Source organism: Ziziphus jujuba, chromosome 12, assembly GCF_031755915.1.
Source record: "Ziziphus jujuba cultivar Dongzao chromosome 12, ASM3175591v1".
Classification (NCBI taxonomy): domain Eukaryota; kingdom Viridiplantae; phylum Streptophyta; class Magnoliopsida; order Rosales; family Rhamnaceae; genus Ziziphus; species Ziziphus jujuba.
The window spans coordinates 10,864,472-10,885,097 of record NC_083390.1 but is presented as its reverse complement, the minus strand read 5'-3'; the positions used below and the strand labels follow the sequence as shown (position 1 = coordinate 10,885,097).

General features: G+C 32.6%; 1 protein-coding gene across 1 annotated transcript; it reads right to left on the bottom strand.

The window, feature by feature from the left end:
* Positions 1–13,403: 13,403 nt before the first annotated feature.
* Positions 13,404–17,292, bottom strand: LOC107428829 (microtubule-associated protein 70-2). The gene is given in 11 exon segments (XM_060813091.1): positions 13,404–13,593; positions 13,857–14,044; positions 14,140–14,601; positions 14,687–14,754; positions 14,889–15,039; positions 15,142–15,297; positions 15,407–15,577; positions 15,677–15,847; positions 15,956–16,021; positions 16,269–16,354; positions 16,908–17,292. Coding segments are annotated over 11 exon segments (1,827 nt in total). The 5' UTR covers positions 17,116–17,292; the 3' UTR covers positions 13,404–13,493.
* Between the last annotated feature and the right edge of the window lie 3,334 nt (positions 17,293–20,626).

Here is a 20,626-nt window from a genome sequence, read left to right as displayed (position 1 = left end):
GAGTGGTTAGTAATGTCCTTTGGGCTAACCAATGCACTTAGCACTTTCATGAGATTAATGAACCATGCCATACGTCCATTCGTTGGGAAATTTGTGGTTGTTTATTTTAATAATATTCTTGTATATAGTAGGAACTTAGATGATCATATGGGACATCTTAGCTTAGTTCTAAAAAAATACTTAGGAAAAAAGATTGTTTCCTAATCTTAAAAAGTGTGATTTTTGTAAAGATAAGCTGTTATTTCTAGGATTTGTTATGAATGCTGCAAAAATTAAAGTTGACCAATCTAAGGTCAAAGCAATCCAAGAGTGGCCGAAACCTGCTACTATCACCTAGGTAAGAAGTTTTCATGGTTTGGCTAGCTTTTACAGGATATTTGTTAAGGATTTAGCTCTATTGCAGTAACAACTGAAATTATCAAGAAGAATGTGGGATTCCAATGGGAGGAAGCTCAAGAGAAGTCTTTTAATTTGTTGAAAGAAAGATTAACCAATGCTCCTTTATTGGTTTTACCAAATTTTTCTAATACTTTTGAAATTCAATGTGATGCTTCAGGTATAGGTATTAGAGTTGTGTTGATGCAAGAAGGAAGACCTATTGACTACTTTAATGAGAAGTTAAATAGGGCGGCATTGAACTATCCAACTTATGACAAAGAGATCTATGCTTCAGTTTAAGCTTAGGAGACATGATAACATTACTTAATGTTGAAGGAATTTGTGATTCATATGGATTATGAATCTTTGAACCATATCAAAGGCCAAGGAAAGCTAAACTGATGGCATGGAAGGTGGATTGAATTCATTAACACTTTTCTTATGTCATCTACTACAAGAAAGGTAAAAAAAAAAACGTGGTAGCCGACACTTTATCTGAAAGGTATGTTTTATTTTCAACGAAAGATGGTAGATTGCTTGGTTTTAAACAACTAAAGGAAACTTATGAGCATGATAGTGACTTTGGTGAAATATATAGAAATTATGCTAAGTATGGATATGGTATATTCTATATATTTGAAGGGTATTTGTTTCGGAAAAGTCAACTTTGTGTGCCTTGTTGTAGCGTTAAGGAATTGTTAGTTGGGGAAGGTCACGGTGGAGGCTTAATGGGATACTTTAGTGTAGCAAAAACTTTTTCCATATCACAAGAACATTTCTATTGGATGAATATGGAGAGAATTTGTGTTAGGTATGTTACATGTGGGAAGTCAAAATCAAAGTTAAAGCCGCATGGCTTGTATATTCCATTACCTATTCCTTTCCATCCTTGGGTTGATTTATCTATAGATTTTATACTTGATTAACCTAAGTTTAGGATGGGAAAAGATTCAATTTTTGTGGTTGTTGATAGATTTTCTAAGATAGCACATTCCATTGCATGTAATAAAACTGATGATGCATCTCATGTAGCTAATTTGTTCTAAGTGGTGAGACTTCGTGGTATGTGTAGGACTATTGTTTCAGATAGGGATGCTAAGCTCTTTAGTTACTTTTTGAAAACATTGTGGGCTAAGTTAGGAACTAAATTTTTATTTTCTACTACTTGTATCCACAAACTGATGGGCAAACTGAAATAGTGAATAGAACCTTGTCTCCATTGTTGAGAGCATTAATTAGTAAAAATTAAACTTAGGAAGAATGTTTGCCACATATTGAATTTGCTTATAATAGAATCATACATTATGCTACTAAATATTATCCATTTGAAATTGTTTATAGTTTTAATCATTTAACTCTATTAAATTTAACACATTTGCTTTTAAGGGAACGTGCTAATCTAGATGGATAACAAAAAGCTGAATTTGTTAAGCAGATTCATGAGAAGACTAAAGCAAATATTGAAAGGCAAATTGAGCAATATGCAAAAGTTGCTAACCAAGGCCGGGTTAAGGTAGTATTTAAACCAAGAGAGTAGGTTTGGTTGCACTTAAGGAAGGAGAGTTTCTTGAACAACGGAAGTCAAAGCTTATGCCTCGAAGAGATGGACCTTTTCAAGTCTTGGAGAACGTCAATGAAAACACCTATAAACTTGATTTGCCAGGTGAGTATAATGAAATTGCTACCTTTAATATTACTAATTTATCTCATTTTTCTACAGGTAATGACTTCGATTTAAGGACAAATCACTTTCAAGAAGAGGGGAATGATGAGAACTCGCCTATACCAGTGTAAACAAAAACTCGCTGGGTGCTGATCCTATGTGATTGAAGACCAAACCAATCACAAGGGCACAAGCTAAGAGGTTTAAGGATAATCTGATTAGCTTCATTCAAAGAGTAATTAAATCTCAAGAAGTAGTATTAATATCATAAGATTCAAAACTTGTATTAAGCATCCAAGTTATGAAGGCTGAAATGGACCCGAAAAGCTCTTTTGGTAGATATGAGGACTCTCGGCAGCAAGGGACAGGTTTGTTAACTTATGAATGTGATTGAGCTCACAAAGAGGCCATAGAACCATGCCAAGGTAGAATCAAGGATTTTCGAACGCATCATTTGCACATACACTTCAACTTTGGCCAAATTGTGCATGATTGGCATTGGGAAGAAGTTATCTTGTCATCCAAGAAAGATTTGATCATTTCAATCAATTGCAACATGTGGAGACCAATTCTAATCCTATTTGGCATCCTGCATGGCATATTAGATTTGATTTGGAGTCTAAATTAGCTAGTGATTGGACAAAGATAGCTTATTTAGAAAACTAGTCAATTACTTTCCAAATCTGGAAATTAAAATTTTAAATTAGGAAATAGTCTTTTATTTTTAGTTTTTATTTAATTATTTGCTGGTCAAATTTATTTAGGAAGGTTGATATTTTAATATTTTGATTGTAGATTAATTAATTTCTTTTTCAAAATTAAGGAATTAATTAATACAAATTATATTAGGAAAGTATGTAAAATTCGGCCACATCATTATTCTAAACCCTAATGGCTGGTTTTTACCTAATGTTTTAGGGTTTTATTTTTCGTCACTCAACCTATTTAAAGGCTTATTTTCTAAATAATATTTAGATCATTATTCATACAGAAAATTACTTGTGAGAAAGCTTTTTTTCTTTTTTTCTTTTTCTTTTTTTTTTTTGTTTTCTTAGAATACATAGAACTTCAATCAGAAAACTAGTGTTCTACTTTGACTTATCATTAAGACATTCCATAACCTATTCTGGCATCTTCGACGTATAACAAGATTTCTAATTACAAGTTGATTAAAAGTCAAGGTGGCCATTAGAATCTGAACTTAATTTCGATTCTACCTAATATAATGCTGGTTTATGAGCAACTCAACCTAGGTTCATATCATAAACTTTGATTTGGAATGATCTAGGATGAAAATGGACTTATTTGCCTTTTAAGTATCCTAGTAGCCTTAATCTAATTCAGTTTCTTTAATTTAAGTTATTTTATTGTTTTAGTTTTCTTATGTTTTTAGGAACTTTTATTATTTGGTTTCCTTATTTAATTATGTTTCTTATTACTTTAGTTTCCTAATATTGTTAGATGATTTTATTATAAAGAGAGGTCTTTGTAACTGTTTTAGAAGTTGATTAATAATACAAGTGTTTTTTTGAAAGTTATTTCTCTAGTTTTGTGTGATGCAAATCAAATTTAGGTGTGATGCCTAAGAATTTAGGAGTAATTACTAAAATTATTCTAGTATGATACTAGAACCTATCTTTTAATTTTCAATTTTCTTTTCTTCCTCACCTATCCTTGATCACACATATATTCCAAAGAAAAAATCTATACTGCATATAAAATAGTTGGTGTTGCAATGAATTTCTAATAATAGCTTATTGCCTTTCATTTTCTTTCATTTATGAAGGATAAACAAATACCGCAACCTCATTAAGTACTTGGATTTGAACTTGCTGAACATTTGTAGAATATTCTACCAATCTACCTCCATCCAGAATCCGTAGCTAAAGCAGCTTCACATTCTTGGCGATGCTATTCTTTCTGTATGAAATCAAATAAGAGATAGATTTTGATAAACATGAAGTCACATATATGAAAAAAAAAATAATAATAATAAATAAAATAAGGTTACCCTTATTTCCCAATATGAAAGGACGCAGACAAAATCATAGACTAGAGTAATGGTAGAAACTAATATCACATTGAGCCCAGTGAAAACCAAAAGGGTACTCGTTGATTGAGCTCTGTGTGGCATCTTCTTTTACTTATAGAAACTTTATATTTGGAATCAATCATAGACACACATTAACTTCCAAATACCATTCCCTGTGTTCTGAACACTCATGTCTATAAGATTCCCTAAACCAAAGTTCAAATGTGCTTGCATTATGCAACTATGTATAAAGACAAAAAAGCTTATAAAATGCTGGACATTAGGCCATCCATTGATGACCAGCAATTCTTACCCAGAAAAATAAAACAAAAAAGATAAGCATATATGAACAAGAAAACACTTCGAAAAATTGTGAAGATTTAATCCACAAATTCATCTTGCAAAGTTCTGGTGTATGTATGAGGTCAACATTTGAAGAAGACTTAAGCTAACTCGATGGATAAGTCTCAGAAGAGCAAAATGCATCGTTTCATTTACTTGAAAATAAAGAAGGACAAAATGGTCATTTCAAGTCTACTGTAACAGAATAACGGCAAGCTATGTGTCTTAATCTGAGTGATTCTTCATAATAAGTTGGACGAAGTCGTTTTAAAGCTGGTGTGTAATATATATGCACAGAACTCTTTCTCTTCGAGGGAAGTAACAGAAATAACAGTTTTCTTCAAGATTGTGAAAGAGAGAGAGGAGCTCCAAGATTCATGTTCTACCTTTCTTTCTATTGTATTCTTTTCTTAGTGAGAGAACATCTCTGAGTGAGATAGAGTGAATGTACAAAGTTGAAAGGGTGTAGAAGTGGCTTCGGGTTTTTGTGATTGTGTTTCTGTGTGAAACTAGTATTGTGTACAAGTGTTGATAGTCTGTATAATTGCTGCAAGGTTAATAAGAGACCAGAAGCTCTCACTGGAGCAACGAGGACGTAGGTCATCTTGGCCGAACCTCGATAAGTTTTGTGTTGTTTGTTTTGTTCTGATTATCTAACAGTGGTATCAGAGCCTCAGTTAAGTGTTCTTGATTCTTGGTCTTGTGAATTTTCTGTGAGAATCATCTTTGTGAGGGTTTGTCAATTTTTCAAGATGTCAAGAATGTCTACAAAATTGGAAATTGATGTTTTCAATGGCAAAGGAGATTTCTTGCTGCGGCGCAAGAAAATGAGGGCAGTACTGGTGCAAATGAAGGTAGCTAAGGCAATCGATGGAATTTATGCTCCTGATGTTACTGATGAAAAGAAGATGAAATTGATGAAATTGCAATGAGCACAATCATATTGCATCTCTCTGATAGTGTTCTGAGGCAAGTTGATGATGAAAGTACTACTTCTCAAATGTGGCAAAAGCTTGAACAGCTTTACCTGGTAAGATCCTTACCTGATAGAATTCTTCTACTTGAACAATTTTTTGGCTTTAAGATGGATACTACTAAGGATTTGGACACAAATCTTGATGCCTTTAATCGTTTAATCTTAAGCCTTGCAAATTGTAAAGTTACTTTTGATGATGAACATCATGCTGTGATCTTATTGAACTCATTGCCTGAGACTTATAGAGAAGTAAAGAATGCCATTAAGTATGGTAGAGATTCCTTGACCTTAGATACTGTTGTAAGTGCCCTTCGATCTAGAGACTTGGAATTGAAGTCTGAATCCAAAGGTGAAGGACTTACTGTGAGGGGTAGGAGTGCTACTCGAAGTTGGGGTCATAGTGACCATAGAAGTAAGTCTAGGGAAAACTTTAGATCAAAGTCTAGAACTAGGGGTAGGAGGTGCTATTACTGTAAGAGAGAGGGACACATTATTAAAAATTGTTTTAAGAAGAAGAAAGATGAGAAAGAAAAGAGTCAAGAGTCTGAAGATTTAGTAGTGGCCTACACTGGCTTAGAGCCTGCAAAAGTTTTGGTAGTGTCCACAAGTCAAAATCATACTGAATGGGTGTTGGATTCTGGCTGTTCTTTCCACATGTGTCCTGACTTGAGTTGTTTCAACTCATATACTAAGTGTGATGGTGGCCAAGTGTTGTTAGGCGATAATCGATCATGTTCTGTAACTGGCATTGGTAATGTGCAGCTGCAGTTAGTAGATGGTACCATTAAGACCCTCACGGCAGTAAGGCATGTACCTGATTTGAAGAGAAATTTAATTTCTCTTGGCATGTTAGATGAATCTGGCTTGTCCTGTAAAGCAGAGAATGGTGTCATGAAAGTGACCAAAGGCTCACTTGTAGTAATGAAGGGTCAGAAGAAAAATGGTCTATATGTCTTACTTGGTAAGCCATTAGTTAATTCGAGTAATGCTTCTATAAGTTCACCTGCTGATAAAACTGCTTTATGGCATAAGAGATTAGGCCACATTAGTGAAAAAGGCCTGTATTACTTGAATAAACAAAATGTTTTTGAGAAGGATATAGTCAGTAATTTTAAGTCTTGTGAAACCTGCATTTTGGGAAAACAGCATAGGCTCAGTTTTAATCTGAGCTCAAATAGGGCCAAATCTGTCTTAGATTATGTACATGCTGATTTGTGGGGACCTGCTAGAGTGCAAACATAGAGTGGAAACAGATATTTTTTGTCCATAATTGATGATATTCTAGAAAAGTCTAGATATACTTGTTAAAGGCTAAAAGTAAGGTTTTTTCAAGGTTTAAAGAATGGAAATTGCTAGTTGAAAATCAAACCAGCAAAACTGTTAAAATTTTAAGAACAGACAATGGTCTTGAGTTTTACAGTAGAGAATTTGATGACTTTTGCAAGTCAAATGGTATTCTAAGGCATAGAACTATGAAATTCACACCACAGCAAAATGGTGTGGCTGAGAGAATGAATAGAACCTTACTTGATAAGGTAAGATGCATGCTAGTGTCATCTGGGTTACCTAAACTGTTTTGGGGTGAGGCTGTTATGACAGCCATGTATTTGGTGAACTTGTCACCTTCTACAGCTTTAAACTTTAGAACTCCTGAACAAATGTGGCTTGGTAAGAAGCCTGATTATAGCAAACTGAGGGTTTTTGGCTGTGCTGCATATGTACATCAATCTGAAGGAAACTTGAACCTAGGAGTTTGAAATGTATTTTCTTAGGTTACCCTCAGGGAATTAAAGGCTATAGGCTTTGGGATAGGGAGAGTAGAGGTTTTAAAGTTATTATTAGCAGAGATGTCATTTTTGATGAAAATTCTATGCCTTGCAAAGATACTAACAGTGCAAGTGATGAAATGAGCAACAAAGTGGAGACACGAAGTCTAAATCTGTTTCCTGAGGTGGAAAACCAAGATAGTGAAGACTTAGAGGGAAGGCCAACTTCAGAAGGAATAGATGAACCTGCAAGAGGTGATGAACCAGAAAAACTAACACCTGCACAGTCCGAGGAAGATTCTGAAGATGATCACACTCAACAGCAGTCACCAAGTACAAGAAATAAGAATATAGCATCACCTGGCTATTTGCTGACAAGAGATAGAGCTAAGAGGACAGTGAAACCAAACAGGAAGTACAGTTATGCAGACTGCATTGCTTATGCCTTGGTGGCATACGAAGAAGTCACTGATAATGAGCCAAGGAGTTACAAAGAAGCAGTAAACTCTAAGGAGTCAGCAAAATGGAAAGAAGCCATGAAGGAGGAAATGGAATCTCTCCATAAGAACAAAACTTGGGACTTAGTACCAACACCAACAAATCAAAGAGTTGTAGATTGTAAATGGATCTACAAGGTCAAAGAGGGTATGTCCAAATTTGAACCAGTGAGGTTTAAGGCCAGATTAGTGGCCAAGGGATTTACTCAGGTGGAAGGAATAGACTACAATGAGGTTTTTTCACCTGTTGTGAAGTATACAAGTATAAGAGTCATGTTGGCATTAGTGACTCATTTCGAATGGGAGTTAGAATAAATGGATGTTAAGACTGCCTTTCTTCATGGTGAATTGGAAGAAATAATATATATGAAGCAGCCTGAAGGTTTTGAAATCAAAGGGAAAGGTGGAGATTTGGTGTGCTTGCTTAAAAAGTCATTGTATGGACTTAAGCAATCACCAAGGCAGTGGTATAAACATTTTGACTCATTTGTGGTGAAATCTGGTTTTGAAAGAAGTGATTTTGACAGCTGTTTATATTTTAAAGATCCTATGACAGATAAAGCAGTGTATTTACTGTTATATGTAGATGACATGCTTCTAGCTGGACCAAATGGCAGAATTATACAAATTGTGAAGAACTTATTAAAATCAGAGTTTGAAATGAAGGATCTTGGACCAGCTAAGAAGATCTTGGGCATTGAGATAGTGAGAAACAGGTCAAGATGTGAAATGAAGTTGATACAATCTTCATATATCCAGAAGGTAATTTCAAGGTTTTCAATGGAAAGTGCAAAACCTGCAAGTGTACCTCTTGGTGGACATTTCAAATTGTCAAGTGAACAATGCTCATCAACTGAGCAGGAGAAGGAAGACATGATAGGAGTTCCTTATACTAATGCTGTGGGATCAGTGATGTATGTTATGATTCTAACTAGGCCTGATTTAGCTCATGCTATTACTGTTTTGAGCAGATTTATGGCAAATCCTAGCCGAGGTCATTGGGAAGCTTTAAAATGGCTTCTAAGGTATTTGAAGCATACAGCAAATGAAGGGTTGATTTATAAGAAGGATTCAAGTGAAGTGGAGCTTAATGGATATCTAGATTCTGATTATGCAGGAGATAGGGACAAGAGAAGATCAATGTCCTCTTATGCATTTACCTTGTGTGGAAATTGCATAAGTTGGAAATCTCAGTTGCAGCCTGTTGTGGCCTTGTCAACTACTGAATCAGAATATATGGCAGCAACTGAGGCTGCAAAAGAAGCCATTTGGCTTAAAGGGCTACTGACAGAGCTTAAAGTACTCAAGCAGGAGGTTACTTTGTACTCAGATAGTCAAAGTGCAATTCATTTATGTAAAAATCCAGTGTTTCATGAGAGATCTAAGCACATTCAAGTTAGATATCATTTCATTTGAGATTTGACAGCTTAGAAAGTAGTCAGATTGGAGAAGATTCCTACAGAGTTTAATCCTTCAGTTTTGGGAACAAAAGTGCTTACTGTTGGCAAGTTTAACACTTGCAAGAACCTGTTTCGAATAGGAGCAGGCTGACCAATTTGTGAAGAATCTTGCTGAGATGGTGATGAGCTTCTGTATTTGGTTGAATTTGAGGATTAGGTGGAGATATGTGAAGATTTAATCCACAAATTCATCTTGCAAAGTTCTGGTGTATGTATGAGGTCAACACTTGGAGAAGACTTAAGCTAACTCGATGGATAAGTCTCAGAAGAGCAAAACGCATCGTTTCATTTACTTGAAAATAAAGAAGGACAAAATGGTCATTTCAAGTCTACTGTAACAGAATAACGGCAAGCTACGTGTCTTAATCTGAGTGATTCTTCACAATAAGTTGGACGACGTCGTTTTGAAGCTGGTGTGTATGCACAGAACTCTTTCTCTTCGATGGAAGTAACAGAAATAACAGTTTTCTTCAAGATTGTGAAAGAGAGAGAGGAGCTCCAAGATTCATGTTCTACCTTTCTTTCTATTGTATTATTTTCTTAGTGAGAGAACATCTCTGAGTGAGATAGAGTGAATGTACAAAGTTGAAAGGGTGTAGAAGTGGCTTCGGGTTTTTGTGATTGTGTTTCTGTGTGAAACCAGTGTTGTATACAAGTGTTGATAGTCTATATAATTGCTGCAAGGTTAATAAGAGACTAGAAGCTCTCACCGGAGCAACGAGGACGTAGGTCATCTTGGCCGAACCTCGATAAGTTTTGTGTTGTTTGTTTTGTTCTGATTATCTAACAAAAATAAATAGGGTTTAGTGTCCAGCTGGGGTTTAGTGTCCGGCTGTTTAGGTCATGGCCTTTAAAAGAGAGTACTCTTTTATGGTACTACAGAGAACTACTAAAGACAATTTTGAAGAACAGAACACATAAAAAAAGTAATTTACGTATTTTAATAACAATAACAACAACAAATGAAGAGTTTCAGCAAAATTTAGATTGGACCAGGAAAAAAAGAAGAAGAGCAAAATATGTATTTACCAAAGAAATAGAGGTGGAGAATATCAACAAATGAGTAGATGAGGTTAAAGTCGGAGTTGGTGATGGAGTTGGATTGGAAATGGAATGGTGGCACAGAGAACGCATAAGGAAATTTTCGAAGGAAAGGTTAAGCACCTTATGTGATTTACAAGGATTGTGAAAAGAAAAAGGAAATTATTGAATTATAAATTTGAGGTATTATATTGGTAGAAACCTTTATTAATACCCATTTTCTGAATTTTATAAACATATTTTTGTAGGAAAAAAAATTGAAATATTTTAAAATCTTTTAAATTTAATTTTTATCGGAAAAAATATAAATATGTGTGGTTTCATAGGCTTATGATCTAAGAAAGCATGTTTATTTTATTTTATTTTTTCTGTTTTCTTAACCAATAGGGGGGCCTACCTAAGACTGCGAGTATGACTTCCTTGCTCTTTCCTTCCATTCCTTTCAAAATTTAAGATTAAAGCTTAGTCTAACATTGTTTGGATTCTTAAATAATTAACCGTGGTTGTGCTAAACAAAAAATTAAATGTAGCTATGCTGAATAAATAATCAATTAGTAACTATTAATAAAAATGCTATAAGGTATAAAACTTATCAAATAAGTGTTTGGTAATTTATTAAATTGAATTGATGTTAATTTTACAATTACTTAATTGGACATATGATGTATATAAGTTTTTTTTTTTAAAAAAAATAATTTATATGTAGTTATGTTATGATATTTTTATATTAAAAGTGAATCAAGAAATATTGTTAAGAGTATATAACAAATTATCAATAATTGTATTATAGTTTTTATTTGAGTTTATATTTATAAGAGAGTTTTAATTAAATATGAATATTTGATAGGATAAAAAAATACACATAATGTGGTATTATATTGACTAACTAATAGTATTAGGAATTCAAATTTATTTGTCATGATGATAAAATAATCAAATTTTATATTCACCTTTCAATCTAATTTTAAAAACAATTGTTCAACTACCTAAAGGTATAAAATAATCAGGAAAATATTATTTTACCAAACATATCAATACTCTTAAATTCTATAAGAATTGATTCTAGCATTCCCATAAGCAATTCCAAACCCGCCTTTAAAAGTTAAATAACAAGAGATTTATACTTGTAGAAATGCTATTCTTTGGCACGGTCGGCCTTGAGATTTTGAGGCCTTAGGCATATTTTGTAGATTAATTTTTAATAAATATTTAAAATAAACAATAATTACAATGAACAAAAACAGTAATTTTTATGAAATGAAAAAATTCAAAACTACATGCTATAATACACTTAAAGTTCATTTAAAACTAACTCTTCTAGTATTTTTAGATCTAAAATTAATAAAAATTTGTAATTAATCACTACAATCATGTTGTTCTAATATATATATATATTTCAATAAATGCCATAGTCAGTCTAATTAAATAATAAAAAATTAGAAAATTAGAAGGGTGACAATATTTTTGTTACCATAATTGTAGCTTTATTGAAAATAAATAATAATAATGATAATACAATTAATTATTATGGTAGTATTTTTATTTTTTTGGGTGAAATTACTTTACTATGTAAACATATCAATTGCCAATTAATAAGAAAAACCTAAAAATGATGAAAACATATACCTTATTATTACTTTTATTAAGTAATTTAATATTCCAATTTTTAAACTTATTTTAATTTGTTTTATAATTATTAAAAATGTTTATATCTTGTTTGATTTATGGAATAAATATAGGAATAAACTTCTTATTCCGTAGATTTTATTTTTCCTATGTTTAGTAAGTTTTTAAATTTGGAAATAGATATTCCATAGGAATAGATATGCCTCTGTTTGAAAGAATAACAATTCATTTTTAAAACCTTAGAATTCCTATTTTTATATTTTAATCTATATAAATTTTAAAATATTCTTATCATATTTAAATTTAAATTAATTATCTCATGCTAAAAATATATAAATAAATATAAAATTTAATTTTTAATTAAATTTTATCAAATTTAAACATTTTTGAAAAAACAAATTGATAAAGACTAAATATTGATTTTAAGTCAATACTTTTACCAAATATATAAATAAAAATTATCAATCATTTCTTAATTTTCTACTCCTATAAATAATTATTTTTATTTAAAAAAAAATAGTTATTCTGTATATAAATGCAGCTATTACCATATTCAGAAAACCTTAATTCTTATTCCATTGCACAGTAGACCATGATTAGCCGGACATGCTTTTTTTTTTTTTTTTGATATATATATTTTTTCTTATGAACCGTAATCTAGATGGTTTTACACAGCATTCTAGCTGAAGTATCCATTTTATTGCCAGTCCGAATATTTTTTCATCCAACAACTCAATTTGATCAAAATCCTCAAATGAAGGGTTTCACTCCTCTTAATGGTGATGCTGACGTATGAATATTTTCCATTCTGATCGAGTTTTTAATTTAATATTTTTCATTCAATTCTGATAAGAGTAGTGCCTACTTTTACAAAAATCTTTTGATTTTTATGTGAAATCTATTATTTATTCCTATTAACTTCAAAATTTTATTTTAAAAAATGGATACTTGATATTTTGATGTCTTCCTTGCTTATAAAATTATGTACTAACCATTCTCAACTCATTTTCAAAATTAACAGCTATTTTCTAATTAAAATTTATATAATTTTTTATAATATTATTTATAAACAATGAATGTTTATTGTTAATTTGTAAAATACATAATATTTTTGTAAGGAAAAATTGTATTCACACCTCTTTAGTTTTGTAATTATTTTATTTAAACTTCACGGTTTTGAAAAATCATTATTTACTCCTTATTAAAAGAGACTAATCTATTAATTTCTGTTAGTTCATTTTAACAATTAAAGACCGATAATATATTTTTATAATGCTATTAAATCATAAAATTCAGATTTTGAATTTTATTTTGAACTTTTAACTGTAAAAATTAACTAATAAAAAGTTATAAAACTAATAAATAAACCTACTTTGATATATATAAAAAATTAAAACCAGATTAATAATATTTTTTAAAAACATAAAATCTAAATAAAATAGACAAAATTGAAATGGCGTAAATAATTTACTTTTCTTATAAATTTTACTGGATGCACCCCAAAACATTTTTATTTTATATAACAAATAAAATAATTTAGAGACAAAAAAGTATATACAAAGTATATAATATAATATAATATAATATGTATATATATATATATATATATATATATGCATGCATGTATATATATTTATATTTATATTTATATTTATATTATTTCATATTATATACTTTTACATTCGACCATTCTTTTAGAGGGGCCTTGGCCTTTAGCCTGCCATATCGATCGTAGAGCCAAGAGAAAATATACTGCCCTTGTTTGGTCCTTGTGTCACAGCCATACAAATGGCCCATGACTTTCTTGCATTCCTGGCAAAAAACAAAAATTGAAATGAGAGGAAGAAGTTATTAGCCATGAACAGATAGTTATTATCGGAAATAACTCACAACTTAAAATTGACTCCAAGATAATGCTACCGCACAATGCATTTCGCATTGAAATGAATTATTTCAAAGAATTTTTACCATCAGTAGGAAACGAAAGCTACAATCTTCATCATAAAATGCAGACTGTAACAGCAGTGCATTATATATGGACCAGCAAAAAGGTTCAATTCTTTACAATTTCTTACCTCGCAGATAATGCATCAGAACCATTTACAGCTGCCCTTGGAGCACTAAGGCACCTCATTCTCTGATCATGGTCCCTGCCAACACGCATTACAGCAACTTCTTTTTCTATGGCAGCGACTTCTCTTCGCATCTTTTTGGCCTCAGCTTCCATTGCTTTATTCAATGTGTCAACTTTCTTTGCCAGCAACTACTTGTTTCCACATCAGAAACAACAGATTATATTAAGAACCGCATAAGAGGAAGGACTAGGCTACAATATGAAATAGAAACATGCTATCCAACCTCAATTGCATCATCTTTGTCCTTAAGGATCTGATCTTTCTCATGGCAAGCCTTCCTCAAAGATACAACTTCCTTCTGTAACATGTCATACAGCATTCCTGAAACATAATCTTCATGTTCTGCTTTGGAATTCTTTATTGGAGTTTCAACCGTACTCGCCTCATATCTACCAATTGTCTCAGCCATTTGGGAGTCATCACGATCAATGGTAGGTGCATTGTCTTTCTCTGTTGCACCTGGTGTTGGTTTAGCACTGTTTGAATGCTGGGCCACTAATTGTGGACTTGCAATTTTCCTTGATGTATAGCCATTCGGGGATAATCTAGAGTTGTCAGCTGCACCAAGAGACTGACGCCTTGAATGCCCGTTGCTTATGCTTCTAGACTCTGAGACTGTTTGAGAACTACCATTAGATGCTTTAAGCGTATCCTCTAAAACTTTGAATCGCATTCTGTATTTTTCCTGGTCAGTAATTGATAATCAATTACTAGGAGAAGGATAATAAACAGGTAACAGAAACAAGATATAATAAAGAGCTGCTATGTACCTTTAAATGTGCTTCAGCCTTTGCAGTACGCTCTGCTACAGTCAGTTTATCTCGAAGCTGTTGCATTTCTCCCTGAGAAAGGAAAATGTGGAAACATAATAAGTATTTCAGAAAAATTTAACAGTTTGTTTCTTTAAATATTTATCTTGGATTGAAGCAATACAAGCATCCTCATCCACTAATACTGTAATTAACTGATAACATGCCTGAATAAATTTTCTTTCTTCAAGCCATTGCTTTACAGGCATCACTTTATCATTGCCATCTTTCCACTCATTTGCAACTAGAGTGGCAACACGGTTTGCTGAAACCTTGGCACGAGCCACCTCTCGTTCCAAAGTTTTTTTCTCCTCCTACATAACATAAGCATTTGAGGTTAGAAGCAAGCTGCATGACACAATTAGAGGAAACACTAAATGATTTTTATTAAAGGAGCTACAAATAACAGTCATTACATTCATCTCCTGCACTTTTCTCTGGAAATCACGCACAGAATTAGCAGCAGCCCCACCAGCCAAAACAGACTCTTCAAGCTCATGAACAGTTTGAGTTAGCTTTTCAACCTCAGCAACTTTTTTTCGATGCATTTTGTCAAGTATTTTGTTCTCCTCCTGAAATAAGAAAAACACAGCCATATGACTTCTATAAACTGTGATGCCACTAAATGATACCCAATAATTCATATAGTGTGCAGAAGGGAAATTATACAAAATTTAAAACCTGGCATATTTCTATCTGTTTCATTAGCTCTTGGTTCTTATTTAACAGATCATCAACCAAGGTTGTTTTCACAACAGCAATCTCAACAATTCTCTCTGCCTGAAGAAGAGCAGCCTCCTTGGATTTTGTTAGCCGATCAAGTGCTCTATTGTCATCCTGCAACTTTGCTACCTGATAACGAAGACATAGAGCAGATGAAAAATAGTCAGCTTGTCACTTGAATTGTCAGTGGCAATGGCTAGAAAGACCAAATATAATTGGAAAGTATACCTCCTGCCTGGCCAGCTTAAGCTTTGCTTCTAATGGAGTGACAATGGCCTCAATGGGAGGCAATTCATCATCTTTCTGTGCAGCATGAACTCTTCTAAGTGTAGCCTCTGCAGCATATTGTGCAGCCAAAGCAGCCTTTTTCTCATCATTAATTTTTTTTATCTCAAGATTCTGCAAATTACAACGTACTAATTATTATAAGTAGAATAAATTCACAAATATGGTTACAGAACATGATAATTACATTAATCAGTTAATTAACGAATACAAAAGTATTACCTTGCTTTCTAAAAGGGCTTCAGTTGCTTTAAGTTTTCTGTCCACTTTGTTTAGCTCATCCGTCAACTGAAATCATTAATGAGTCCGAATATCAACTTTTCAGTATGAGATCCATAGTTGTACAATCTAGCTGTGTAAACAGTCTAATAAAACATTCAACGGAACCAGGATTGATTGTTTAACATTTGACATTATTTTCAACAAAGACAGGAACTAAAAATTAATTATCATATGGATCGGGAATAGAAAATAATAATGCATTGATATATGACATTACAAGGAAATCTATGGAGTTAATGTCAAAATCTAGTACCTCTTCGACTGCCTTCTCTTTCAGGCGTTCGGAATTCTTCAATGACTTTATTTCTGCAAGTGCATCACCCAATTCCCTATCTTTATCTGTTATTTGAAACCAAAAACCTCAAGTCAAAGTCCCATAACTACTTCATTTGTACATTAGCAATAACATTGCAAGCATTTTCTTTCCTTTAACAAACCTTAAGGATTCAAAAAACAGCAACTCCTACAGAGAATCATTCCATGATGACTGATTACACAACTATCTATAACAGGGCTAATAGTGAAAACACCAGTATTGTAACACCTTAAAACACCAAATATTTAATGATATTGATAAATTTTAAAGGTCAATAGTTATTAAGTAGGCCCAAAAATCATCAAAATTAGCAAACTTAAATGAAAACCGTGCTCATATTTGTACCCTTCAACAAGTTTTTAAGAAATAATTTCTTGCAGCTCTTATTTTAAAAACCCATGTTCTTGGCAAGCATGGACACATGGAATAATACTTAACCAATATCTAAGGAAAGGCATTCCATCAACCATCTCCAAGTGAAATTACTTTATAAACCATGAAAGATAAAAAGCTATGCATAATCATTCATAAATGAGAGTAATGCTTAATTTAATAAAGAAACAATGAGGAGCTAACCTCGAACTTCGTTCTTTAGGCGGTTGAGCTCGACGCGAACTGGATCAGAGCCGTGCAAGAGGGTGATGATGTCATCGACGTCGGAGCCGGCAGCGGCGCTGGGCTTCTTTCGGGCTCTGAATGGAGCCGACGAGCTGAGGAACGAGGAGGATGGCGGCGGCTTGGGAAGCTTGGCTTCTCCGTCGTTAATGTGGAAGCTATTGGCCATTTCAAGGATATTAGGTAGTGCCCAACTCTCCTTCAACTACCAGAGAGCCCCAAATTCCAGGAACAGAGAGAAAAAAGAGTTACAGAGAGAAACTCTGTGGGTGAGAGTGATTGAGTAAGTTAGTGAGAGAAAAGTATTAATTGTGGGGAGAGAGAGAGAGAGAGATAAGGATTAATTAAGGAGGTTAAGTTAGGGGTATTTATATATGGAGTTGGATTAAGCTGGAGTTTTAGGCGGCGGTTTAAATGTAAGAGCGACAGAGACAGCATCACCATGCAACTAATTCTATTAATTAAAAAAATTAATTAAATTGTTTCTAATTTGTTCTGTTTTCACCTATCCCCATTCTTCAACACCACTTCAGTGCTGATGAACCAGCGTTGTAGTCATACATCTCCAACACTTACAGACTATAAATTATATTTTTAGCTGTTCTTGGTTTAATAATATTTATTTCTACAAAAAAACTACAAATGCATTAGTTAAAAGATAAGAACTTTAACTGCATTCCTTTTGAAATTAATGTAAAATGATATAATAATTGAATCAGGAAAAAGTTGTGAGGTATTTGGTACAAGAAATTCTAAAGCAGTTTTTGTCGGCTAGAGACAATAAAATTGTGTAATAGTATGCGGTAGTTGTCTAATCCTGTGAGTTTTGCTTTTAAGCATTCATCTTCATTCTTTTTATAGGAAAGAGGATAATTCTTGTATAAGTTGATTATTAATATTGATATATATATATATATATATATATTTTTTTTTCTTCTATTATTCATTATTCAAATAATATATTTTCATTATCATGCTTTAGCGTTACCATATAGGCATCATGAATAGTACTCGCTTTATATAGGTTTTCAAAATAATAATAATAGAACAAATAAAAAACATAATCACTATCATGACAGTGTAATTGAAAAAGCTCCACACCATTTTAACATCCTTAACTCTATAACTTAAAACAACAAAAAAGCAATGGTTTGGACTATCGCTGTGGAACTACAAAAATTAAATTCAATAACTTTTCTATTGTGAAATTTATTAGCTACCTACATACAAATTAACAGTGTATCCATCTCTATCACATAGGAACAACATATAGAATCATAGCGGTTAAAAAGAAAAAATCGATACGCATTAAATAAAACACAAAACTATAAGAAGTGGGATTTCCATATATACCACATGTGCATCATGGGTGAGAACCCAAATGCATTATCATTGGAAGAGAGAACAGGTGTCCTGTTATGCGCTTGTCTCAGAAGTTGATTGTTGCATAGCCATTGAAGGACCTTAGCGATCTTCTCTGCTGGACCCCCCTGTTACCTACAACTATTATCCTCTCCTTTTTCTTTTTTTATTTTTTTTTTGGGTCTAAAAATCCAAAGCTCAAAATTAAAGGTGGTATACCAAGCAACAACTACATTTTACCATTGCAGTGGTTTATAGTATTGTACGAAATTTATTTTATGACATTTATTGTGGAAAAAATAAGGGAGGGGGTCGAACATCATGGCAGTCATTATTGTTGAGAGTGACGGACTACGATGCAATCTATCGGACAAACTTACAAATCAGAAAGAGAAAAGGCAACCACATTCTAGATATTACTCTGTACGAAAATGCAGTTTAACATTAGTCTCAACTTACTGAGATTGTTACACGTCACGACGCATGTGATGGGATGCTATGGAACAGGGCAAACAAGGTTGTGGTGGCATAGTAGGGAAGCCAGGGTCGGCCTTGAGATTTTGGGAGCTTTAGGCCATTAATAATTTTGCTTTTTATTTAAAATAAATAATAAATACAGTGAGCAAAAATAATAATTTTTATTAAATTAAAAAATTTTAAATTACAATATTATTTAAAAGTATTAATAACTAATTGATAAGAATAACCAAAAAGTATTTTTACAAAAAAAAAAATAACAATATTGTTATATATATATGTAAGAAATATAAAGGTTAATGACACAAAATTATAGCTTTATTGGAGAAAAGTGTAATCATAGTTGTATTTTTTTTTAAGAAAATTACAATATCATTTAAAGGTATTAATGGCTGATTAATAAGAACAACCAAAAATGAAAAAAACAGCCCATCATGTATTAGTATTTTTACTAAAACAATTAAATTTTAATGTTTCAAACTATATTAAATATTTTTAAAAAATTAAAAAATATTTAAAATATATACTTTGGAAACTTTTGGGGCCTTGCACACCAGACCTATGGTCAGGACCGAGGCCTCAGGGGAGACAGGGAATGCAGAGAGAGAGAGCAAATGGAAAGGGTGTGAGAGTTGGGAAAGCGTAGAAAGCACACGAGGAAAAACGTGAATCTAACCAGTAATTAGTTTTTTAATGGAGAATGGATTCAATTTTTATTTTTTTATTTTTTTGGGTAACAGGAGAATGGATTGTTTTATGAAGCTCAAAACACGCATATCCATTAGCTATTGGATATGTATCCTGATGATTTACCTTTCTTCAAAACAAAATACACGATTTGGACACTTGGCATATCTGCTGAATAACCTGCATGCTGGGCTACTATTTAAATTGGTGAAAAAGTTCAGTCGTATAAGGAATTGAACAGAATCTAAATAATACTATAAACTGGTACAAAGCACGATTAGTTTCTAAAGGCTTCCACCAATGATCTGTGCTCGACTCCTTTTAACACTTTTAATCTATTAATCAAGTCATTCACAATTCAACTTGTTCTATGCCTTGCATTATCTCAAAATTGGAGGATTTGCTAGTTAAATGTCAACAATGTCCTCTTGAATATAACATTCTCTCTTTATTAGCGGATTTATAACTCTCTATCAATATTATTCTCAATTTATTAACACACTCGCTATGAGATTTTTTGTTTAGAGTTTACTAAAAGATCATTCATGCTTAGATTATTTTTGTTTGAGCGTGCTTAATTTCGAAGTTCTTTTGAACTTTAAAGCTAACTATTTTAAAAATGTTTTGGTATTATGAAAGTGATTATTATTATATTTGAATTATCATCTGATCCATATTCAGGTAATGTGAGATTAAACAATAGATAATTTGCCAGTGCTTCGTACCCACCTACACTAGTTGTCACAATTCACTTCCTTGGAATTCTATGTCCTCATTGGAACATTTCCGCTAGGGTACAGCTTCTGGTATCATTTGTACCACCTTGTTTTCATTTTACAAATTTGTCACTTTTTACTGATATTGTCTCCAATTTTGTTACCGCATTCTATATGAGATTTTTTGCTAAAAGTTTTCCAAGAGATCACTTATCCTTGGATTACTCTCGTCTAATACATTTAGCTTCGGAGTTCTTTCAAACCCTTAAACCAACCGTTTTAAAAAGATCTCAATATTATGAGAGTGACTATTATTATATTTAAATAATCTCCTAATTCATATTTAGACAATGTACGATTAGACATTAGATAGCTTCCTGGTGCATTTTACCTGCTTGCACTAGTCATTACATGCTAGTTAGAAGGTAATCTATGGCC